Below are 24,782 nucleotides of genomic sequence, written 5' to 3' on the forward strand. Positions count from 1 at the left end.
ATATATCCAGAACACAAAGTCAAACTTGGTGAACAAAAACAGTGGAGAAACCAAAAAGAAAAGGGCTAAGTAAGCTTTCGGCAAGCTTAAGTATATTTTTGAAAATAAACAAGTCCCAGTATTCTCAAAAAGATGAAAGTCTATGAATTGTGTATATTGCTGGTTACGACATATGGAATTGAAACCATGTCACTCAGAAAAGTATTCAGAAACTAAAATGCAGGCAATGATTCATGTAAAGACAAATGCTTGGTGTATGTCTAAAAGACATAATAAGAAATGAAGAAATAAGGCGCCGAACCGGAGTCGTAGATGTCGTGGATTGGGCAGCAAAATTAAAATGGCAGTAGGCAGGACACTTGGCGAAGCAAAATGATGGCAGAGAGACACCCAGAATAATAAAATGGAGACCATGGGCAAACAAAAAAGTGTTGAAAGGCCACAAAAAGATGGGTCAATGACATTGACTCGATAGCCGGTAAAACATAGATGATAAAAACAGGTGATGGAAAGGAATGGATACACTTGGAAAAGGCCTTTATCCAGCAGTGGAGAGAACGAGGCTGAAGAAGAAGAATATTAATGTTGTAAAATGATCAACCTGTATTTTTACATATCCATATATGTTATCAGTGGCGACTGAAGGGGTTAAAAATGGGGGAGTATTTTTTTTACTAAATATGTACATGTGTACTCGTATTTCATAATAGTTCTCACACATTAAAAAAAAAAATACATGAATATATTTATATCTTTGTAGATTTTTCCAATATGATACACAAATTTACAAAATACCTAACATAGCGAATGCACTTTATCTTGGCTCATAGAGTTTCTTAAAAAAGTATTAATTTGCTTTAGTGTCGAAAAACATATTTCACTCTCAACTGTCGTCATCGCAATTCCACAAATAAAAATAACTAGTACATTTAACTTTTAAAACACAAGCAAATTACTAAAAACTTACAGGATTTCAATTTTACGAGTCAATATGAGTTTAGTGCATACGAAACAGAACCCTAAAAAACACTAGGTAATTGGACACGTGCAAGAAACAATATAATTATAATAATATTAATTCCCAAGTAAATGAGTATAACTGTTTTAATACATGTAGAAGAATAAAATAAAATGGTACCAATATCACCGCTAAATTACACCGCTCCCCTTTTTTGTATCTACTCTTTGGTTTTGAGATTTAAGCCATAAAACTTGGAACAAGAAAGAAGATGGAACTTCGCCTCCTAGTTCTGTTTCTGTTTTCTGTCGATTTCTCGTCTTGTTTGTCAGCCATGGGGTTTCGGCGCTGTTATTTTTATTTAATCGAGAATTGATGATTATTGTGTGATTTAATCTACTGTAATATATTCTAGGTCGTATTTATCGTTTGATTTAATACGTTTTAACGGTTAGTTGATTGTAGCTCGCTGTGTGTATATTTTGGCAACATAAGTCATGTTCTGTTGTGATTTTGATACTAAATAATAAGTGCTATCTTTGAACTTAAAGAATACTCGGTCGGTTTTGATAGCCTCGTGATGTTCGATCGGTTTTCAGGTGGGTATTGAAGCAATATGTCATGGCCAATGTGGAATCAGCCTGTGGCTCAGCCCGCGGCTCAGCCGGAGATGATTGGCCTCAGTGGCTACACTCCGGAGCAGTGGACCTTAATGCAGCAGCAAAATTGGCAGCAATGGTCGCAGTGGCAACAGCAATATTCTCAGTGGCAGGTGAGGGCATCATTATTCGATCATTATACTAAGAGACACTAGAAGAAAGATATCATTTTGTTTTCGCTCCCCGAATTGCCTCCAAGCTCATTGTTGTAACATAACACTACCTACCATAGTAAATTACAACAGTGCTACCTACTAAAAGTGTACTTATATTTATGTATAAATACGCATTAACCGTCCTACCCTTACGAACGTACGTGATATGTCCGCCATATTATTGCCCGAACGCAACAAGCCCTATCCTGTACGTCCAGGTACTAAAAAGCATACCCGCAACCATAAAACCTTTGTGATATGCCAAAGTCCTACTCGCCCTACGCATACGAATACATTATACGGCAAGGTTAGTGTTTCGACTCATTTCGAGGTCAGTTGAAGTTAACAGATGTGTTTGTGATTTGTTTGTATGAGGAAGGAATTGGTAAAAAGTCATAATTTACAAGCCTCTTCATATTTAGCAGTTCACCTTGAAAGTGTTATGGAAAAATGGCCTGAGGAAAGGTGTTGGTGTTCATTTTAAACACCATCAATCGCTGGCTACCTCATTTGCGTTACATTCAATAATTTTTTTTAATAGAATAGTATTACAAAAAATTATCCGGCGGCATCTTATGTTAAGAACCTCCAAGTTTATAAGTGAAAATTCTTAATGGAAGTTCATTGTAATTTATTATGGAAAAAAAAGTGATACTTTAATCCACAAATTTGGAATATCCGGTGACTGGTTTCATCGCTTTCGTGACATCTTCGAGACTGGTATCTTTATTGAGGAGTTCAGTATATTTATACAAAACAGAGGTAAGGATAGAGAATTCAAAATTATGTGAAAGTAAATGAAAGCGATGAAACTGGTCACTAGATATTCCAAATTTGTGGATTCAAGTATCGCTCGTCTTTTATTTCTATAATAAATTAAGAACCTCTGATTTGCGAAGGATTTAAAAAAAGGGTCATATTATCTGGTACATTGTATATAAGTATTCTTGAGAAATCCTACGTTAAATACTTTCTTATAACATACAAAATGATAAATATCAAATCTTATATGACTCATGTGTTGAATCCTGTGTGAGAATCAGCAGTTTTTTGACCGATTAGTTCGGGGTCTCCACTGGTGTGAGGCAAGGCTGCGTCTTTGCACCATTCTCATTCATCATATTGATGAATTTTATCTTATGCATGGTGTGGTGTATGCGTGTCCGGTGTGGCAAAAATCCGCTCCAAACAGGTGGATATAGCAGTCAATGAAATGGCACAAATAGTAGCAAGATGCCTCAAGCCAACACCGACTGATAAAACATACCAAATCATCGGAATCGCTCCACCACACATTCGAAGAAGGACAGCCGCAGAAGGAGTGAGGTACAATAAACTCACGATCCTAGACATCCCCTACACCATCGCCAACCAACTGCCTCACACCTGAGATCTAGAAACAGTTTTATCAAAGCATTGAATCCTCACAACAACGGAGAGAAGAACTATGGCAACAGGATCTCGGAGCGAGACCGTGGATGGATCCACATGAGGGTATCCAAGGAGGTGAACACCTACCATACTCCCTATGGATCGCCCTCAACAGACTAAGGGTGGGTGTTACATGATGTAAACAAATCTCCAAAGGTGGGGGGGTACCTTTCTGGTGATGATATATTGTGTGACCCAGGACGACAGCCACCTTCAGACATGCCTACTAATGGGAGAAGGCTGCACTCCTGGGGACCTAATTGTGGCAAATGGCAAGGCGAAATTTATATCTTTCATATTTTCTTATTAAAGAATCTAGTTTAATCCATTGCACCACTAATAAAGATGGCATAATTTGTTCATACAACACATTATTTAATTTTGACACATTTTTTTATTACAATAACATTAAGACTAAATAATATATAATGTGAAATAAATTGTGATTATTACATTTTATTATGAAATCAGTAACCGAAATATACTTATTTATGTCATTTTTATTAATAAAGTTATTGTCATTTAGTTTTAATATTAAAAAAAAAATAACTTCAAAGACAAACCGGCGAATCGCCGGCATTGTGAGTCAGTGACAAATTGACCTTGGCCGGCGATTCGCCGGCTTTGTGTTGCAATGGGTTAATGTATATATTTTTAGACATGTTTGAATAGTCTTTCATTATATTTAACAATTGTAACTATTTAAGGGGGAAAAAATAAAAATTCTGTCTTATTTTTACCCTCAATATGGGGCAAAAAAGGCACTGGAGTGCAAAAACAAAACAACTGTGGCAGCAGTGCTATGCTATACGTACGGGAAATAGGATAATAAGACTTCAATATGAGAGAGTTTGGGTTGAATTTGCAAGTAGGTTTAATAATACTTACTTCTACTTACTTGAAGTTGAAAAAACCTTACAGTTTTTATAAAAATCAAGTATTTTATTTCTTTTTAAAATGCAAAACACAAATAAAAATTATAAAATTAACATTAAATCACCGTACCAACTTATTGGTTATTTTAAATACAAAATATAAGACAGCCGAAAGAATCACAGGTAACACAATGTAATTATTTTCGTGTATATATGTTTGAACGGTACATTTCATTTCTTCTGCTGTCAATGCGAATCCCCATTTAGCCATAATTATTTTTTTTAAAGGTCTGCTTCTTGTTTGCCGTTCAATGTAGTTTTTCTCCCTTGTTTAGACAGGTTTACCAGAAAATCGCCCACTTAAGAGTGATTTATCAACTTTAAATTGTTAGCTGCTCTACGAAGAGACATTTTTCCAGTTTTGATGAGCCGCATGGCTGTACAAAGGTCATTTTCATTGTTTAAGTTTCTTACTGTACTTTTGTTGCATTTAGGAGTTAAGATCAGTCCTTTTAGTCTCATTTTTACACGTACACTGTCTTGTAATTACCCTGTACGGCGTCTCAATTTTACCCCACACAAAAAAACTCGCTCTTTCCAGTCAAAGCTTAAAGCAACACTGATTTATGTTTGTGTGGGTAGACAGAAAGTCTGCCAGCGTCGATTGACACTGCAAGCAGCAACATGCAGCGTCAGGCGTTCGCAATATAAGAAATGCTTGTTTGCCAAGATTGAAATATTTTGTGAAAATAATTGGGTATGCTTTTACATATTTTTTTTAAAGCCACTTATGGTAATAAAATGAACATTTTTATAATGGTAGTACTTACTATATAATATGTAAATATAACTAGTGTTTTTTTGTTATTGTTTTGAAGTAATTATGTGTTAGCAATAATGCTGTCTTTTATTTACCCGACTTTTTTCACTGTCTCATTTATTTATTTATTTTGTTTATTAACCCCTAAAAGGCATTTACAAAAAATAAAAATAAAATACATGCTAACATACTAAATAATAAATACAGAATATACAGAAAAAATATGTGAAATTAGTTAGAAAGGATATGATAAAAAGTTTTACAAAGTAAAAAAACAATAATAACAAAGGTATGCAAGAAAAAACAGTAAGCATATAAACAAAAAATGCAAAGATATAAACCTATGAAATAAATTCTGTAAAGCAAACACAGTAAATAAAGTGTTTCGGTAAGCAAGAAAGACAAATTTAAGTTAAATTAATAAACAAGCAAGCATATATTATCGCGAAAAAAGAAGAAATAAAAATATGTATATGAAATGCGTATTTGCCAATACTACAATGCAATTTGATATAATAGTAAAAAATAAAAAACAAGTATAAGGTAATAAAAATAAACAAGGAAGTATTTTTTTAATTTATGGAATTGAATTGTCAATAATAGTTTGACTAGCAGCTACAAATAAACTTGATATTGTGTACTTATGAGATAGTAAAGAATTGGACAGAATGTCTGCAGCCGTTCCATAAGTGTTACCTAACCTATGCAATCTCGGTATCAATGAATTGTTTTGTTGGTTGGAAGAAGTACTGGAGCAATGAAACAATAAAGTATATATATTTATACCCTACCTGACCCTAAATTGCAATTTATACCAGAGATTACCTATAAAATATAGATTAGATATAATTTTTTATGCTTCGACCATCTGATATCTTTTTTAAATTAGAAAAAAATAAATTATAAGATAATATTTCATATTTGAGAAGCTGAAATGCCCTGTTGGCTTAGTAAACATGTGAGGTTATCGAATATCTATTACAAAAGCAGAAAAATGCAAGACAAAATCTTTCAGTTATGACTTAAGCTTAGGAGGGCAGTATAGCGGGACAATAAATGTATAAAAATATAATGAATCTAGGTACTTGATGTTGTATAAACAAAAGTATTTTTAAAAAAATAGGTCGAAATTTTTTGCACATAAATTATGATTTGAAGACACGAGTGTGTGACAAAAACAAAAAGCAGAGATCTGGGGTTAATGTTTTGAACACCTGTACAATTGTTGATAAAATAACACCTTCATTCGCTCTCAAAATCGTTATCTACTGCTTTTTGGTGGTGTAGTTGGCTTTATGTGAATTATGTACATAAAATCGTAATGACTTTAATGAAAAGTACATTTTTTAAAATTTGCAACATAACGCCTTCATCCACTCATGTCTTCATTTATCTTATTATATAGAAATATCTGGACATATTGCGCATACAAAACTATTTCCTGGCATCAAAGGAAAATAAAATATTTTATTTGTAAAACGAATGTTACTTTTTTACAAATCAAATAAATCTGCCATATTTTTCTTGATCATTTAATATTACTTTGTATTTTGCAGGTGAACGGTGCCATGTATACCCCAGTGGGGGTGGCGCCCCCCCCTCCGGGGCCCGCTCCTCCCCTCCCCGTGTCAGCGCCCACTGTGCCCCCCCCGCCACCCCCGGACGGCCCGCCACCGCACTCCGGACATGAGAGTAAGAATACCAATGAAATCTCACCTGGCTCTCGTAATTTCCCCGACAAGTCGTTTCAACCTAACAATCATAACTATAGCACTTCCGGCTCCAACCGGCCCAGTTTCAACTCTAGCGTGCCCCCGCCAAGTTATAGTCATTCGTCGCAAAATTACCCCTACCAAAATCAATCCTCCGATTATGAGAAGAGCGATTACACTGATACCTCCAACCGCTATGGAGCATCAGATAACAATGCGGGCAAGGCATTTCACGAAAGCCGAAATTCCTCTCAAAATGATCAATGGAACAGACGTGAAACGTACAACCATTCTTCTAATTCTCGGAATGAAAACCGGTTTAATGATCAAAATACTGATAATTCTCGGAATACGGTGCAAAATGAAACTTATAATGCAGACCAAACGCAGGACCAAGCATCTGGTAATCTGGATGCCGGTCTAGTAACAGAAGAAGAAAGGTTGTTTGATGAACAGTTCACTAAATGGGAAGAAGACTTTTTAAAATGGAAGGAACAAAATGTCAATCACCCCGATAAAGCCGCTTATGAAGAATATGAAAATACTTTCCGGAAGTGCCGAGAGCAGTTGATTCAAAGAAAGGAACAGATGAGAGCGCGAAGAATGACTGCCATAGAGAAAGCAAAACCACCTGTCGTCAAACCGCTAAAGGAAGTTATTTCTTACGATTCTAATTCACAAAGTAATGATTATGCCTCTCAGGAAGAATACCAATCTAATAACGATTATGATACAAACCAGAACAATGATAATAACTATTGTGATAACTTGGACTATCCCGATGATGGAACTGATTTTCTTCCCAATGCTCCACATGGTGAAGGCATACCCGGATTAGATTTAGTAGATGAAGAAAAATGTAAAGAAGTTGTTGTTTTAGATGACGATGCTGAAGATTCAAAAATGTCTTCTAGTAATGCTGTTCCAGAGAATAAGCCAGACCTTAGTGCAATATCCAAAGGATTGAGTAATATTCTAGGTGATACAAAATTGCTTCAAATGTTGTCCATGGTTAGTCAGAATGTGAACAAGAATTCACCTAATCAACAAGCTAATACTGGGGATAATAATGCAAATTCTACTGTAGCAGAGTCTGGCGTTGACAGTCCAAACACCAATCAAGGACAACCAACCCTCCCTTCAACTCAACAGCCATCGAGCAATCGTGAGATGGGTAAATCTAACATGCAACAAGAAATGGGAATACCACCCCCACAGGGCTCTTATATGCCTGTGCGGGGGATGCAACAGGCCAATCCAAACTCTCGTCAAGGGGGAGTAAACTCTCCACAAGGATTTTCACAGGAAAATATGGATCATTTCCAGAGAGTAGGAAACTTTAATCAAAGACCAGGAAACGTTCATCAAGGGACAGGGAACATGGGTCACGGAATGGGGAACACAGGTTCAAGAATGGAAAATATGAATCAGAGTATGGGAAATATTGGTAATAGAATGAGAGAAATGGGGAACATAAACCAAGGAATCAGGCATATGAACCAGGGAGTTGGAAACATCCAAGGAACTGGAAACATGAATCGAGGAATGGGGAACATGAACCAGGGAATGGGGAACATGAACCAGGGAATGGGGAATACGAACCAGGAAATGGAAAACATGAACCTGGGAATGGGGAACACGAACCAGGGAAAGGGGAACTTAAATCAGGGAATGGGGAACTTAAATCAGGGAATGGGGAACTTAAATCAGGGAATGGGGAACTTAAATCAGGGAATGGGGAACTTAAATCAGGGAATGGGGAATATGAATCAGGGAATGGGTATCATGAACCAGGAAATGGGGAGCATGAATCAGGGAATGGGGAACATGAATCAGGGAATGCGAGATATCGGTCATGGAAGAGGAAACTTTAATCAGACTGCGAGAAACATAAACCAAGGAATGGGGAATATGAATCAAGGAAGAGGGAATATAAACCACGAACTGGAGGATATGAATCAAGAAAGAGGGGATTTGTATCAGGGAAGAGAAATTACGTACCAGGGTAATATGAATCAAGGAATGAGACCCATGGATATAAAACAGAGGAACAATGGAATACCTTCACTCAATGATAATATTCCAATGAGAAATGCGCCTCAGGGGATGAGAAACATCAACCCGAGAATGCAAGGCACGAGTAACACACCTCAGTACCAAATGGATGCTAATATCGCCCAATCTGAGAGAAATAATTTCCAAAATAATGACACGAACGCAGATATGCTGTACTCAAACAACAGGCAGGCTGATTACAATGCCGAGCGCAGGTTACCAAAGGACCCGCCGAATAAGCCAATAGAAAACGTTGAGAAAGAAAAACCCAAGTGGTTGGATGTTCCTCTGTTCCAACCTGTAACTGTTTTGGATTATCAGCACAAGTCACTCGAACGTGGTGAGTACTAAACATATTACATTGTTTTGAAGAAATTATTCTATTTGAATGTGTAAAACATGATTATCTGCAGCATTGCACCTTATAGAGATACCATTTCAAGAATTCACCCGTAATTCAGACTAGGCCTTTCCTGACTCTGCCCGATTGCGCGCGCTTGTGTTTTCCGTTGTGTTGACCGTTCACGTCGGAACTGCGCGACGGGAACCTGACTTGGGAGGATGCGAGGGAGTTGGCAGCCGACAGAGTCCCGGAGGCTGTTGGTCGACACCATATACTCCAATTAGGGAGTGGACGTGGAATTATTATGATTAGGTTTTCTTTAAATACCCAGCCCCAGTTATTAAAAAATATATTTATACAAGAAGCGATAACTTCTTACATATAATACTATAATTGACTGTATGGAATTTTATGATTTCTCGCTCAAAATTCATCGCTAACATTACCTCTGTTGACATTTGGATACTGCTTTGGTAATTAAATTTATTATACAATGGAACGTAGTTATTACGAGGAAGATAGCATTACCCGTTATACGGGAGAAAGGTTTTTTAAATTCAATCACCATCGCATATTGTGTCATTAAGTAAACAGATAAATATACATACATGAATGTAACTCATCATCATCAGGTAGCCCCCTTAACCCTCCCTCCCCGGTGCGCGGTGATGTGTAGCTAGTGCACATCGCATCTAATAACTATAATATCTTTATAAATATAATAAATATTGGGTTTAGATTTTCAGTATTCCTCCATTACACATTTACGTATCGACTGAAATAATTTGTTATTAAATAATAAGTACTTATTAGGCACAAAAAAAGCATTTTATCGGAAATCGGGGATAAATAAATAAAGTATACTCACAGTATACCAATAACACCTGGCGTTACACGTCCACTACATGTCCAGTCACGTAGTCCAGTACTAGCTACTTAGTAGCTCTCGGGAAGTTGGCGTGGTTGCACGTTTCGCCCGAGTCGTTAGCGATACCCAATGGTTTCTTCATGTTTTCAGCAGTTAGATTTGAAATATTTTGAATTAAATTATAATTAATTAAAGCCATTCCCTATAAATATTTAATTTTTCCCTTTTTAAATCTTTTATTTTTTTAATGTGTAGTGACTACACAGCACCGTAACGCGCGGGTGTTTTTAGGACAGTAAGGTTAAATCTCCCTTTCCTGAGCCAACCGCATCTAACGACTTACTGCAACCCGTCTTATGTGATCAGACCACTTTGCCTGAGGCCTGCCGACACTTCTGCCTGTTCTCAGTCACCATTCCAGTACTATCTAGAGTCTGTGGTTCTTTTGCCTATATGACCAGTCCAGCTTCATTTCTGGCTGGCAACCATGTGGACTACATCGGCGACCTTTGATCACATTCTCATCCATGTGTTGGTTCTTCTGTTTCTCGATGAAATACCCAGCATTCTCCTTTCCATAGATCTTTGTGTCACTGATAATTTGTGCATTTTTTTCCCGTGAACATATACGTTTCACAGCCGTACTGACGGCAGAAAAGCGTCACTGAAAAAAATTGACGTAACTAACAGTTTTTAAATTTTCGCTTTTTGATGGATCTCTAATAAAAAAATGGGAGGTGGGCAATTTCGCGGGAATCAAAAGATTTTTTTTTTCTCTTCAGTATTTCATAGACCCTTCGTTCTAGTAACGAGAGAACCCCTTTTGCCCTATTGTGGACGATATTTTTATTCAGTATGTCCGAAAAGTAGCTCATTATTAAACTGAATAATTGTATTTAGAAAATCATGAATTAAAATGTCAACGAATGCTTCCCCATTACATCTGAGATCCTGCTATTTCCATGAGCATTACCAAGTTCAATTGTATGATGTCGTCCTAAAATTTTCTGTTTCAACATTTTTTTAACAAGTCAACAATTTCACGTTTTCTTTTCATTTTTATATAAAAAAATTCTTTGTAAATTTCATTCTAAATTTATAAGACCCTTTAAATAGAATTAACTCATCGTATGCACTGAACATTATTTGTAAATGCGGTGTATTTTTGTGACGGAGAGATGCACTATTTTTTAGCTCTCTTTTCAAGATCTAGAAAAGTAAAAAAATATATTTTATTCCTCCAGTGTTTCTTTATTTTGTAGGAGTTCATTAAAAATGTACATCTCAAAGAGATTTGGCGGCTTACTTCATATTATTACAAGTTATACAATTGCAAAATTTTCAAACCAAACACATCTGAATAGGTCTCGAAGGAGAAAAAAATTATGCAATTATCTCGCAGCAAAATCGTTGAATTTTTTTTATGAAGTATGGGTACATTAAGCGTCTAATTCGCATGCCACCATGAGTGGGTCTTTGAAATCTTTGGATTTAAGTCCACTGTGTACTTTGTATCGCTGAATCCGATGTTCATACTTCCATATTTTTTTCCCGATTGCTGTGTGTGTTGATTTCAACCTTCGATCTATTCTATATTACTCAACAAAAAATATTTTACTATCGATAGACCGACTAATAGTTTTACAATGATTTTCTGGAGTTATGGTGCCTTCTTGAATTGTTTATAAGGTCTAATCTGTAGTTTTTTTTTTTTTTGATTATTTGTTTTTAAGTTCTTTAAGTAATTTATTATTAATTGTTATTTATTTTATACAATATTGGCAAGATTTTTTTTGGTTTTAGCATTTATTTACTCGATGAACTTTAGAGCTATATTTTATCTTTATCTAAATATGTTTTCTTATTTTTTCCACTCTAGTAAACGAAAATTACATAACCTTTAAACATTTTGCAGACTTAGATTTTTTAGAACCTGTTCAAACTTTCGATTATAATCACGTTTCGAGCAAAAAAAGTGGAAAATCTGATGCCAATCTCACACAAAAGGAATTTGCCAATTTTATAAGAATGTCCGGAAATAAACACGAGTATCAAAATAAGACAATACCAGAGACAAGGAGAGACGATTGGGGTGATAGAAATTCACCCCCGTCAGCTTCCAGGTACGACTATCGATACAGAGAAGACAGATATAGGAGAAACGACAATGAGAGGGATAGAGACACGAGTAGGAGAGAGGAAAGGAGTAGAAATTGGAATGATGACCGGAGCTGGAGAGACAGAAGTCGCGATAGAAGTCGCGATAGAAGTCGCGATAGAAGCCGCGATAGAAGCCGCGATAGAAGTCGCAATAGAAGTCGAGATAGAAGCCGGGAGAGGAGTCGGGAGAGAAGTCGGGAGAAAAGAGGAAGATATGATAGAAGTCATTCCAGAGAAAGAAAATTCCCAAGAAGAGAAAATGCCCCAAGAGTGCTAAATGATGAACCAATAGTAATTTTAGACTTGGACGATGAACCAACAAAAAATATAGTCATGATAGATGATTTACTGGAAACCCCGGGGCGAGATGTCAGACCTGAAAAAATAGCTATTATTTTACGAGGTACATATCCAATTCTATTTGATTCTTTTCATAAACATTTCAATAATTTTCATTATGATAACACTTGTGTATCTGTCTTTTAAGGATTACCCGGCAGTGGAAAATCATATTTAGCTAAATTAATCAAAGAGCGCGAATTAGAAAATGAAGGATCACAACCTAGAATTTTATCCATCGATGATTATTTCATGACTGAAACAGAAGTCAACGAAACTGATCCGGATCGGAAGGTACTTATCTTTATTTAATTTAGGAAACCTACAGTTCCACATTTCAACCGTTGCATGTGCCTACGAGGTATATCCGGAAAGTAAGCTCCGTTTTAATTGCTTGCCATCACAGTTTTGCGCTCTGTGCTACTGTGCCTGTTCGTTCTATTGAGGAAGTTGATGCCATTATGGATTAGCTGACAGTTAGGTATGTTTTTTGGTGCTTGTTTGAAATGCTGAATAAAATGGAAAATCACGCCGCTTGTGAGATACGATCTGTAATTTGTTTCCTCAATGTAAAGAACACCAAACCAGACCTTATCTCACAAGTAGCGGGGTTTTCTGATTTTATTCGGCATTTCGAACAAGCGCCACGTCAGTTAACTCGTAATGGTGTCAACTACTGCTTTGCTCCGTTGTGTAGTAGTTGGCGCATTCGCCTACCTTCTTTAGGTCCTGGGTTCGATTTCCCGCAAGGTGGATGTTAAATATTGATTTTAATGGTATATTGAACTGCGATATTTCATCGCTTCTGAACTGATAATCTTTTTGTGACCGATGATAAGGTGCGCTGCATTTGATTTACTAATGTGGTGCCCTATGCACCACTGGATGCAGAAAGGGGGATAATAATGACTAATAATTAGCATGCTGCATATTGCTAATAATGTGATGTTTATATTGTCTCTATCTTTATTATCAGTTGGGTTTCTGGCACAAGCTGGTAATTATTAAAAAAATTATGTTTCATAAATGGCATCAAATAGTATTTTTTTAAAAAGTAAATAAAAATATTTTGTGTTTTACGAATACAAAAATGAATATTTTATAATATGGTTTTATTATTTGAATTGTTTATTTGGTGTGAGCTTTTAACTTTGAAAGTTCAATATGTCATAACTAGTAAAATGTAGCTACCAACTTTTTTTAAAAAGATAATCAACAGGCTTATGAAAGCCCTAATAAATTGGCATCAATGATATATTCGTAAATTTTAAATTGAATATTTCCTTAGATAGCATAAATTACACGTATCTATTAGACACTTTAAATTTAATTTTATTAGAAGATCGTAGAAAAATAAATGACCTTCTTTTTTTATTTTAAATTCGGAGCTCGATTGTTGTGAACTCCTGAATCTTATTAACTTCAAAATACCCAATCGAGTCACTAGAAGTACAGAGTTGTTTGCAACTGCACGAAACTCTTCGATTCCGCGTTAACATTCCTTAGCAAACAAATTTACTTGTGATATAGACATTTTTAATACAACAATTATTCATTTTAAAACGTTCTTAAATGCATTGTTTAAAACTAATTATTAAAGTCGTAATAAAACTTTGTTTTTCATGCACATTTTATGTATTATTATTATCTTATTTCTTTCTGAAATTAATTTTTCTAATATTTTTGTGTACCATATCGTCATTGCACATCAAATATAGGCCAGGCCACGTGACTTGAAGCACATTCTGAGAAAATCGATAAAAATTATTTAAAAAATAAACTAAACCGAAAATAACACTTCTGTGTATGGACGGAGTAGGAAAAATACAGTGTTTTTCAATAAAGTAATATATTTATTTAAAATATTAATGACTTAATGCCGAAAAGTCGCATTTTTACGATTTTCTCAGAATGTGCTCCGAGTCACATGGCCCATATTTGATGTGCAACGCCGATATATTATGTTATTATCTTATATATACTTACTGTAAACTAATTTTCATTATTTGTTTTTAACATTAATTTGTTAATACCATTTTTTTTTGTTTAAATTCTTTACTAGTCATTTATAATTTGCTTTTTAATTCTAATATTTTTCTTATATCAATATATTTTTTTTCTTTTTTACTATGCAAAGTTTCACTTTTTATTTTGCATTGCAGCATGCTTTTTTGTTTCTACACAGATACAAAAAAAGTGTTGTTTATTTTAAAAATTATTACTTACTATGTTTGTACTTACCTGTTTAACTTTTGAAAACGCCTCTTGGGCGTATTGTAAAATTAAATAAATAAAAAACAAAAAAATACAATGAGCTTGCATGCTCCACCTAATCTTAGGAACTATTTAAATGTACTCTAGGTAGTCGTGGCATGATCTAGGCAGATGCGGCAAGTGGTCATCTCAAGTCAAGAGTGACAACACCGCTTGCTTCTTCCGAATACTTGCCCTTGTGCCGGAGACCTGATTATATTATGCATTAACAGGATTGACGGGTACTCTCGCATTGATAACTAACGTTTCTTTATAGAAAATATCGAGGGAGATGAAATACGAGTATGACAGTTCTATGGAAGAAGTTTATATAACATCTCTGATCAAATCTTTCAAGAAAACTCTAGCTGATGGATTCTTCTCTTTTATTATTGTTGATGGTATTAATAATCAAGAGCATCATTTTATAGACATGCTGGTTCAGGCTAAACAACATGGCTTTACGGTAAGAATATTCACTACATATTTGCCAACTTATTTAAGTGTTTTAATAAAATACTCGTAAAATATTTATCTTATGTTTTAAATCATTATTTAACTTCAAAATCTGTCACTGAAACTAGTTTTGTATGATCTCTAGTAGAGATGGGCGTTTCGGTTATTTAAAAGGAGTAGCAGTTACTGTTTCAACAAAATAATCGTTTTGTGAAACAGTTTCAAACAGCGTAGGAGTAGTAGTTCACTAAAGGTTATTAAACTGTTATGTGTTACAAGCCACGCTGCTCTAATCTGTTTTTTAAGATGCAGTTTCACATACCCTGGCTAGTTTATGAGGGGGAGTAAGTCAGTTTTTTTAAACAGTTTAATATCCCGACTAGTTTTTCTTTACATTAACAGTTTAAAAACGGTTTCAATTATTTACAAAAATAACTGTTCATTTTTTTGGGAACCTGTTTTAGCTGTTTTGGAAGAATAACTGTTTAATTTTTTCACCGCCTCTAATCTTTAGAGGTTGGGTAATTATTGAAGATGATGATTATTAATGAATTTTTTTGCATGACACCTAAGCTTGAGAATAATCAAAATATTTATGAGCAAACCCTGTCTTAGCCATTACTTTACAGGGGCTGCCATATTATTTTTATAGGCTGATTAACAGAGATGAATAAATGATCTATGATTCATAGATATCTAAATTGTGTTGAAGGAATTATTAGAGGATGTTGAAATAGGCATAAGTGATCACTTTACGCACTGTGTAACATTCACCATTCTGTCTAATCTTTTTTTATGATCTTTTTGTTTCCTGTTTTTTTTCTTCTTATTTACATAGGTTTACAGTACATGGGAATAATAATAGAACCAAATGATAAGAAAAAATATCCGAAATAGGCATAGCCTGTGCGTGGGTATACTGATTTATTGTTTCAATACGTAATTTTACATGTCGAAACATGGAAAAATGTGCATGTATATGCGAACTCGGTCTTTCTCTACTGAAACTCGATCCCAATTTTCTAGCACGAATTTACGAATTTAAAAAAATGGTCCTAAAATTGAAATAATAATGCACATATGGATACATTTTTCTTTTTTAAATGTGTTAGTTTTAATTTTTTTGACTAATTTTCATGTCAAATTTCAAAAGAGAATTTTATGAATATTTTTTTTATAAAGTCACTCGACACTAATGCTGCAAAAACAATTTAAAATTAACATAACTTTCGGTCAAAGAGGATCGGTCTACTTCTCAATTAAAGTGTACAACCTACTGATTGTTTAACTAAAGCTGGCGCGTTCGCGAAACTCTCACAAACGCATTTAAAATCTACAGAATGTTGATTTAACAAAAGGTTATATTAAATTTTAACCAAATGTGTTATCTTTATTGTTTATTAATAATTGTGTATACATATTTACTCCAATATAATTTGTATTGCGCATTTTAATAACACTGTATCAATTATTATTATAATAAACACAAAATATTAAATAAAAAACATGCTTGTTTAAAAATAAATAAATATATGACATTTTCTTAAGTGATTGTTTTTTTCGCTCTAATCCAAAAGAGATTTTTAAAAACATTCAATATTATATCAAGATTTTTAAAATCAATATTCTGTACAGTAAAAATGTTTTTGAATTTTGAATAAATTAAAATACATATATATTTATAAACCGGTGTTTTTAATCCATAGCTTAATACATATACGTCGAATAAATATTATTATATTTTTACTATTAAGAATCGCAGCGAAATTCAGACGAACACAGAAGCATCCTGTGTATTTATTATTATAATATCAGTAGCAACTAACAAAGCAATAGTTGTCTTTGTCACGCTCATAAGAGCGCGTCTGAGCGCGAGAGAGACAGAGATTATTTTCATAATGCGTATGCCGTGCTATGTCATACCATGAGCTTATTCACAGATACTACGCAATGCGTTTGTGTAGGTATTGTGAACGCGCCAGCTTTAAAAAACTTAATTGAAGTACTGTTACTATAAAATTGCTATCAAGAAGTGGATATCGAAGGTGGGTTTCGCACAGATTGATGACTGGATCAAGCCAATTAGATAAAAGGTGTTTTTACAGCATAAGTGAATGGTACACGGCTAAAACAAACTCATTGCATTTTTTTAATTTTCAAGATATTAATGCCATTTTTTTCCTGAATGTGTTCAATAAAATGAAATATTAAAAATGAACAAAATGTGGTTCCCTGTCATATTCACAGCTGGCAATAAAACAGTCAAGCTCATTTTTCAAGTTTAAAAAAAATGTAAAGTAGAAGTTTTTGTTTGTTCTTTTCTGTGATTGCATGTAAAAATAAATATATTACATCAATTGAAAACTCACTATATTAAATACATGAACCCAGAGTCACACAAATAAGGTTTTTATGCTTCTTTTTACCCGTTCTTGCGTCCATTCTTGCCGTGTACTCTTCGAATGTTAAAAATAAAATTTGATTTAGTATCTAATTTAAAGCATGTTTAAAAAATAAAGTAAAAATTTTCCCTCGGTACGGGACACCCCATTATTTTCAATAAAAATATTTTTAAAAAAACAAATGTTTTGAAAGTATAAATAAGTAAGAGATATTAAATTATTCGCTCGAGTCTTTTCACCGTTTGAACTGTTGGAAGGAAATGAATAAAAAAATCTTGTTTCTCAGACATACATCTGCGACATGGATAAAGATGTTCAGACATGTTACAAAAACAACATCCACGGAAGAAAGTTAGAAGATATAGAGGCTATGGCATCCAACTGGTTCACGACGCCTGTCTCCCTAACTTGCCTGGACGCTACCACCTTGCTACAGACTGCAGCTATCGACCATGTCCAAATGGAAGATGTTTCCTGTGATGAAGATAATACGGAAATGGAACTAGTTCAACAGAATGAAGAAGAAGAGGTAAGTCTTAATAATACGGAATCATGAGTATCTGACAGGAGATCAAATCCAGCGTGGACTCTGATATTTCCGATATCCGATGATTTACGCCGAAGGTTTTGACCATGGTAAGCTTATTTCGAAGCTGCGACTTGGGACTATTACGCCAGCAAGAATGACCAACAGGTTTATTCCTTTATTAATTAATTATCTTGCGTTTGTTACGATATTTTTTAACAGCCTACTATCATTTATCAATTAAATTTATTGATATTGTGAACATATTTTGAATAATATATTACAACCACGGTTTCCATTGTTGTTCACTTATGTAATTTTATACAAATATTATTTAACATACAATTTTTCATGTTCTTTATACTGAAAGTCTTCACTTAAATAATTTATTTTCATAAAATTAAAATGTTCGGTTTAATTTAAAACCCCTTGAATGCATTAAAATGTAATTATTTATAAGGGACTTGGAAAAGTATAGGAGTAAAACATTTAATAGGGATATAATATTATGTGTCTATATTTCAAAATACAAGATATTTTAGAAAACTGATAAAATTATTTTTGATTATTTTTTTGTTATTACACTTTTAAGAGCTTGATCGAGTTAAAATAAGTTATTTTCACCTTTAAATACGCTTAGTTCACGTCATACACTATTATAGCTATTTAACATTTTTGTACAAAAAAGTCTAATTGTATTTGGCCCTCGATTAATATGTACTAAATATAACCATTTACCGACTTATTTATGTCTTCCGGTTTCCAGACTACCCGTCTCTTCATCAGAACATTAATTAAACCAACATGCAAAATCTGATATGTATTTTTTACCTAATCCGAAGAGGAATGTATATTGATCCATCTGGTTATCATGAGAAAAATGTTAATTTTCTTATAATATTGTTTACTAACTATTGTATATTCCCCTATTGCATGATAATACGTATACTAAAACACTTAATAATTTATGTAAATATTTATATATTATACAAACACACTGTAATGAGGAACTTCAGTCCTACCGCAAATTGGATACAATAAATGTTTTCTTGCGCGCGGCAAAAATTGGAAAATAGATCTACGGTCCAGTAGCGAGAGTTGCTAGCTTATAAATTGGAAACAAATATAATTATACTTGTACCTATAAGATAAAATTTTCAGAATTATCTGATTTTCAGAATGATCTACTATCAAGTAGTGGGTTCATTTTGCAGACGTGTGCAATTTACTTTATAATAATTATGTATTTTCTGTGATAATCCCTTTGAAATATTTAGCCTGTCCGTAATAAAGCTAAAGATGACAGATGATCTCACAGGTGCCGACAGTATTTACCTCCAAGTGGGACAGTATGGATGACACTGACAAACTAGGTACGTTTCACATCTTCAACGGTTTCCATTATTACGTACCACTTAATAATGTTTATTACAGATGTTGCGCAGATACGCATTGCTAACTGGTAATAATATCAATATTATTCGGGTACAATAAATAGTCCATTTTACTTTAACGCCTCTTAAGTCTGTTAACTGTAAAAAGAAAACATGTTTATTCAATGATTTTTATGTTTGAATAAGGCACTTTTTAATGATATGTTTTTATGTAGACCACGTAGAGATAAAATTGGCTAACTGTAATTTATCCACTTTAAGATTTTTAGAAAATAATAATAGAAATAGGATAAGGCTACCACTTAAGAAAAAACAAAATAGCTTAATGCGTAAAGATTTTTGATATCAAAAAAAAAATATGTACATCAATACTAATATTATAAATGCAAACGTGTGTTTGTTTGTGTGTCCTTGACGTCTCAACGGAGCAAACCGATCGACTTGATTTTTGCACAGGGATAGCCGGAGAGATGGGAAGTAAAACAGGCTACTTACTTTTTATTCCAAAACTTAAATTAATGGAATATAGTAATGATGAGCAACATTATTTGAAAATAAGTAGACGGTAAGGCAGGATGACAAAAATAATCATTTTGAAATTAATTATTTCAATTTCTATAATTGATTTGCTATGACCTATGGTTAGTTTGGTTCAAACTCATTAGTTAAAACAGCCAAATATCAGCGGTACAAGAATTAAGATTTTTTTCGAAGCCAAATTTATAATTGACCAATTGTTTTGACAATCTTGATTACCAATTCCAAAATATTGAATTTTTTCTGGAAATGCCTTCGCACCAAGCGCTTCTTATTGAATGATGCAACGATAAACAAGTAATTCGTGGTCAATTGATGCCTTTAAAATAGAAACATAAATTATTCTCTCTCCGGTCACACCTTTTGTCCCATCTGTTGAAATTGAAACAATTTTATCGAGTGTAAGATGATGTTTTTTTTTGCATTTAATGACAGCGTTTGCAATATCCTCGCCACGTGTTTGACCTTTCAGTGGCAATTATCCCAAAAGTTCTTCATTCACCCGTTGACAAAATAAGCGAAAAGTGAAACTTGGGCTGTGTGTGCCGAACTCGAGACGCTTAAGAGTCACATGTGGCTCGCGAGCCGCGGTTTGCCGACCACTGCCACAGACTAACAAATCATCGAAGACCAAGCTACTTTCGACCCTGATAAAACATATCATTCCATGGGTAAAATTCTTATTGATATACAAAAACTCTTATTGATAAACGACGCAACTAATTAATTACCTAAATAATTTCTCCATAATACCACCGGAGAAAACTCGTGGGTGAAAGCTAGTAATGTACAAAGGGTTCAAATTAATTACACGATGAGATGCCTGAAAGTATGGGAAATGGAAGAAAACTAATTGATTGTTTTAAAAAAAAAAATTTTATTCTAATAATGTAAACTTATAAGTGAGAGAATAATTATGAATATAAGTTTATATGTAATATTAACTAATGAAAATAAAATAAACAATTAATAACTTATCTTCAAATTACATACCTTCACAACATTTTTCTTAATAATAGTTTTTCAGGCGAACTATAATGCCAAATTTATTAATTTTTAATTTTCACTTTTTATTTTATTAGTCCAACGATGTATAATGTAGATAACTATTTTTAAGTTAGCATCTAAAGTTATTTAAAATAAAAATAAATACGTTTTTTTTCTGTGTGGTAGCCTCAATTTTCATTATTATAAGTATTTATATTTATGTTTCAATTTTTTAAATTATTATTAAGTAAAAATTATTTAAGCTTCATTGAATAAAAAAACACACGTAATAAAAAAGGTCGGATCTAAAAACAGGAAATTTCTACCTAATCTGGCCCTGAAACGATGAACTTCTCCACATCATAAAAACAGTGAAATAAATAAAATCTACTTATTTTTGTAAAAAAAATCACAAACTGACCAAACTGATTTTACGGATCTTCCAACAAGATAATATGAAACTAATGCGATTCTTTTCAAGTCTGGATGTTCTGTGCTGTAATTCACTGCCTTTTGGCCTATTGTAATGTGAAAATAAAATCATAAAGATATTAAACAGTATTTTTTAATGACATCGGCGAGGGTTGAATCTGATCTGTGATATTTGTTGTTTCAGCGAGACTTGACGGAACAAGCAAACCCCTCCGCCACGCAGCCGGAACAATGGAAGATTTCCTACAGCTAGACGAGTGGACAGCCAAGAAGAATACTCAACCAGGGAAAAAAACCGTAAGTTCTAAAGAGGATATGTGGCGGGGAGCCGGTTTTATGAATACGTATTTAAATATAGTTTTTCTGCCACTCTTGCAGACGTCCGAATACTGTGTGAAAAAGACAATTGCACGCCAGACTGATTTTGTAAATAGACAAAATCAAGGTCTCATATATTTCCATTTTTCCTACCCCAAAACTGAATCGATAAAATTTTTGTTTTAAAGAAAGTATTCGAAAGAAATTTTCTGTGTAAAAAATATAAATTGTGCCAAAATACAGGGAAAAAATACGGAATACGTTTGTAGGAAGAAAATTCAGACCGCACATCCTCTTAATATTTATAGCACACATTGTAAACACTAAAGTTTAATAAAATAAATAAAACAACTTTGTTTTTAACCACTAATTTTTATTTTTCACCGACCGGTTTCAAAGCAAACAAGCTTCTTTGTTAAGGTTTATGTAACATTGTTTTATTTATTTTATTATAATGAATAACCACAAAGTTAGTGCTTCAAATATAAACTTTACACTAAAGTTTATTCATCAACATAACCTATAAATGCTAAGCAAAAATGCAATAGCGTATTCTGTCATTTAAGACGATAGATACTTACATCCGCAGATTTGTAATATCCAGTTACGTGTTTTATCGCTTTCGTAACAACTTCGAGACTGATATCTTTATTATTTAATTTAATATATTTATACAAAATCAGTAAGGATAAAGAATAAAAAAATATGTAATAGTAATTCAATCCGATTATTTTTGTATGAAGGACATTTTTATAAAGTGTTGCTGGGTAAATACATATAATAATATTATATGTTGCTGGGTAAATACATAGTACAAAGCACACAGATGAATGGAATTCTAGCAACTTTGATTTCAATAAAAAATATACAAAAACGTTAATGATTAAAAGTAGACAACAAACAACTAAGCAGGAGATATAAAAAAATATATTGTAACCTAAAAATAAATGCAATACTTAGATCAATTTTATATTTTAATTTATAGTCAAGTACACCTTGATGAAGAAGCTTGTATAGCTTTGAAACCGCTTGGTAGAAAAATAAAAAAGAAGCGATTAAAAACAAAGTTGTGTTTATTTATTTTATGGAATACTTAGATTTCAGGTAGGAGTTCAAATTTATGGTAAAAAGTTTTTGTGTCAAAGTCAACTGTGACCTATGGAATTATAGCATTATGTAGAACACACATAAACATGTGTTTGGCAGTCTGGGCCAAGGGGCTCACAAATTAAAACCTACATGGTATTGATTGATTTCAAACTGGCACCATACTGGTTTAAAAACGGAATATGAAGATGCCAGCTTTACAAATGTCTTATCATGCAGTTTTGAGACATAATTGAACGTAGTTATGCAGAAAGCAGCCAGTCCACAATTTTGAAAAAATAAGATAATGATGTTATCGGGTGCAGTAAGTGCAGTTCTGCTAAAAACAGCCAGACCGCTTTCATACAAAAAATTGTTTTAATCACCTTCTGAAAATGGTATCAATCACAAAAATGGGTATTTCTCAATTTGCAGAAAACACCCACAGCACTAGAAAATCTTAATGAATTTAAAAAATCATTAAAACTGGTCAAATACATAATTAAATTCTTGTTTGTAATGTAAAAAAAAAACTAAAATATTCCTTGTTCATCATTTGTTAAAGTCAAAAACATTCCAACTGTTGTGGAGATTTGTTTATTCACTCTTTTCACAAAGGTGCTATTATCTCAGTTTCACTTTTCTATGGCTAGCTGCTTTCTGCATAATTATGTTCAATTTTAAATACTCGCTAAAGAGGTGTTGTTTAAAATTTGGCGATAATTTATGTATAATAAATAACCTCTTATCCAGGTACGTTGGGCAGATATCGAAGAAAAGATGCAACAAGAAAAGATGAGAGCAATAGGATTTGTGGTCGGGCAGACTGACTGGCAGCGCATGACGGATCCTACCCAAGGCTCCAGTGCCCTCACGCAGACAAAGTACATCGAGAGAGTCAAGAAATATTAAAACATCACTTTCACTATTATTAGCGTGCATTCTTGTCCCCTTGAACATAATTAACAAATACATTTAGTCTTTGGATTTTTGCATACTGTTTTGGGTTATGGCTTGAATAAATTAATATTGACAAGGTAGACTTTAAAATGTAATTTATTTTCGTTTTGTAATTATGTAAGTCGTAAAATTTAGTACAAAGCAATAAAGTGCCTAAATTGATCTGCTAATTATACTCAAGTGGGCAATAGTTAATCCTCATTTAATTATCAATTGATAAGATTAAGGATTTAGAGACATTCTGATTCTTCCAGTCGGCTGATAGTCGCACATTTGTTTTATTTTGCTTTGATGGTTATTATGTAAGTATTCTTATGACAAGTTGCGAGACAAAATTAGATTCAGCATTCTAAAATAAGAGTAATTATCTGATTGATATTTCCTTTGTTAATTTACCTTACCGTTAGTAATAGAAAATATTAGTCATTTTGTGTAACACTTGCACGTTTTTTATAGTACTTTTTTTTGGGGATATTAACTGGATCTTTTTGGTTTTATACTTCATTTAATTATTGTAATGATCGCAGAATTAATAAAAATATAGGAAAATGTGACTAAGCGGTGGTTTTTTGGATTATTGAATATTATATTAGTACAACTTTGAACTTTAGCATTTCAGTAAAGAAATTTATTTATTTTTTAATAATGGATAACTTAGAACCGTATATTTGATGATTTTGCTTAAATTAAGTGTAAATTTAAGCGATAGGGTCTATTAAATTTATATAACATTGGAAAATACAAATTCTCAAAATAATCAGAACATGAATGGTAAATAATGTTTTAAGACTTAATCCCCACCACGCCACATAAGTGGCTTGGAACATTAGAATAACACCAAACAACGAATTCAAAGTGACATTTGAATGCTGCCAAAAAAATGGACAGATCTACATGGTTTATTACGTTAGACATCAAAAAGAGAAATATGTATACACGTTGGTCTATTAATTATGCTAAAACTCCCCTCCGAGCAGGAAAAAAATAAAACCTAAATACGTAGTTGGAGTAATGTTATATTAAAATCAATAATTACCAGGAATGACTGTACCCCTT

General features: G+C 33.4%; 1 protein-coding gene across 3 annotated transcripts; it reads left to right on the forward strand.

The window, feature by feature from the left end:
* The first annotated feature begins 1,217 nt into the window (after positions 1 to 1,217).
* LOC148285408 (YLP motif-containing protein 1-like) lies at positions 1,218 to 24,647 on the forward strand. 3 transcript variants are annotated; one of them, XM_088225879.1, is made up of 10 exons: positions 1,218 to 1,408; positions 1,558 to 1,730; positions 6,455 to 6,590; positions 11,792 to 12,439; positions 12,524 to 12,669; positions 14,906 to 15,094; positions 17,773 to 18,015; positions 19,331 to 19,385; positions 21,547 to 21,659; positions 23,520 to 24,647. In XM_088225879.1, the coding sequence occupies exons 2-10, from the start codon at positions 1,575 to 1,577 to the stop codon at positions 23,676 to 23,678; spliced, it is 1,845 nt and encodes a 614-aa protein (XP_088082005.1). In that variant the 5' UTR covers positions 1,218 to 1,408; positions 1,558 to 1,574; the 3' UTR covers positions 23,679 to 24,647. The 3 variants fall into 3 exon arrangements, with proteins under 3 accessions (XP_088082005.1, XP_088081992.1, XP_088081998.1); XM_088225866.1 differs by having other exon boundaries at positions 1,220 to 1,408; positions 6,455 to 9,005; XM_088225872.1 differs by lacking the exon at positions 19,331 to 19,385 and having other exon boundaries at positions 1,220 to 1,408; positions 6,455 to 9,005.
* The last annotated feature ends 135 nt before the right edge of the window (positions 24,648 to 24,782 follow it).

Source organism: Micrasema longulum, unplaced genomic scaffold (assembly GCF_059751315.1).
Source record: "Micrasema longulum isolate JH-2025_06_02 unplaced genomic scaffold, ASM5975131v1 h1tg000037l, whole genome shotgun sequence".
In the NCBI taxonomy this organism is placed as follows: Eukaryota; Metazoa; Arthropoda; class Insecta; order Trichoptera; family Brachycentridae; genus Micrasema; species Micrasema longulum.

What these genes read in the sequence shown, in the direction of transcription:
- LOC148285408 (XM_088225866.1), top strand. Translation starts at nt 1,575, where the DNA reads ATGTCATGGCCAATGTGGAATCAGCCTGTGGCTCAGCCCGCGGCTCAG. An exon ending in AACAGAATGAAGAAGAAGAG is followed by an intron (nt 18,016 to 19,330) that starts GTAAGTCTTAAT and finishes ATGATCTCACAG; the next exon opens with GTGCCGACAGTATTTACCTC. An exon ending in GGATGACACTGACAAACTAG is followed by an intron (nt 19,386 to 21,546) that starts GTACGTTTCACA and finishes TTGTTGTTTCAG; the next exon opens with CGAGACTTGACGGAACAAGC.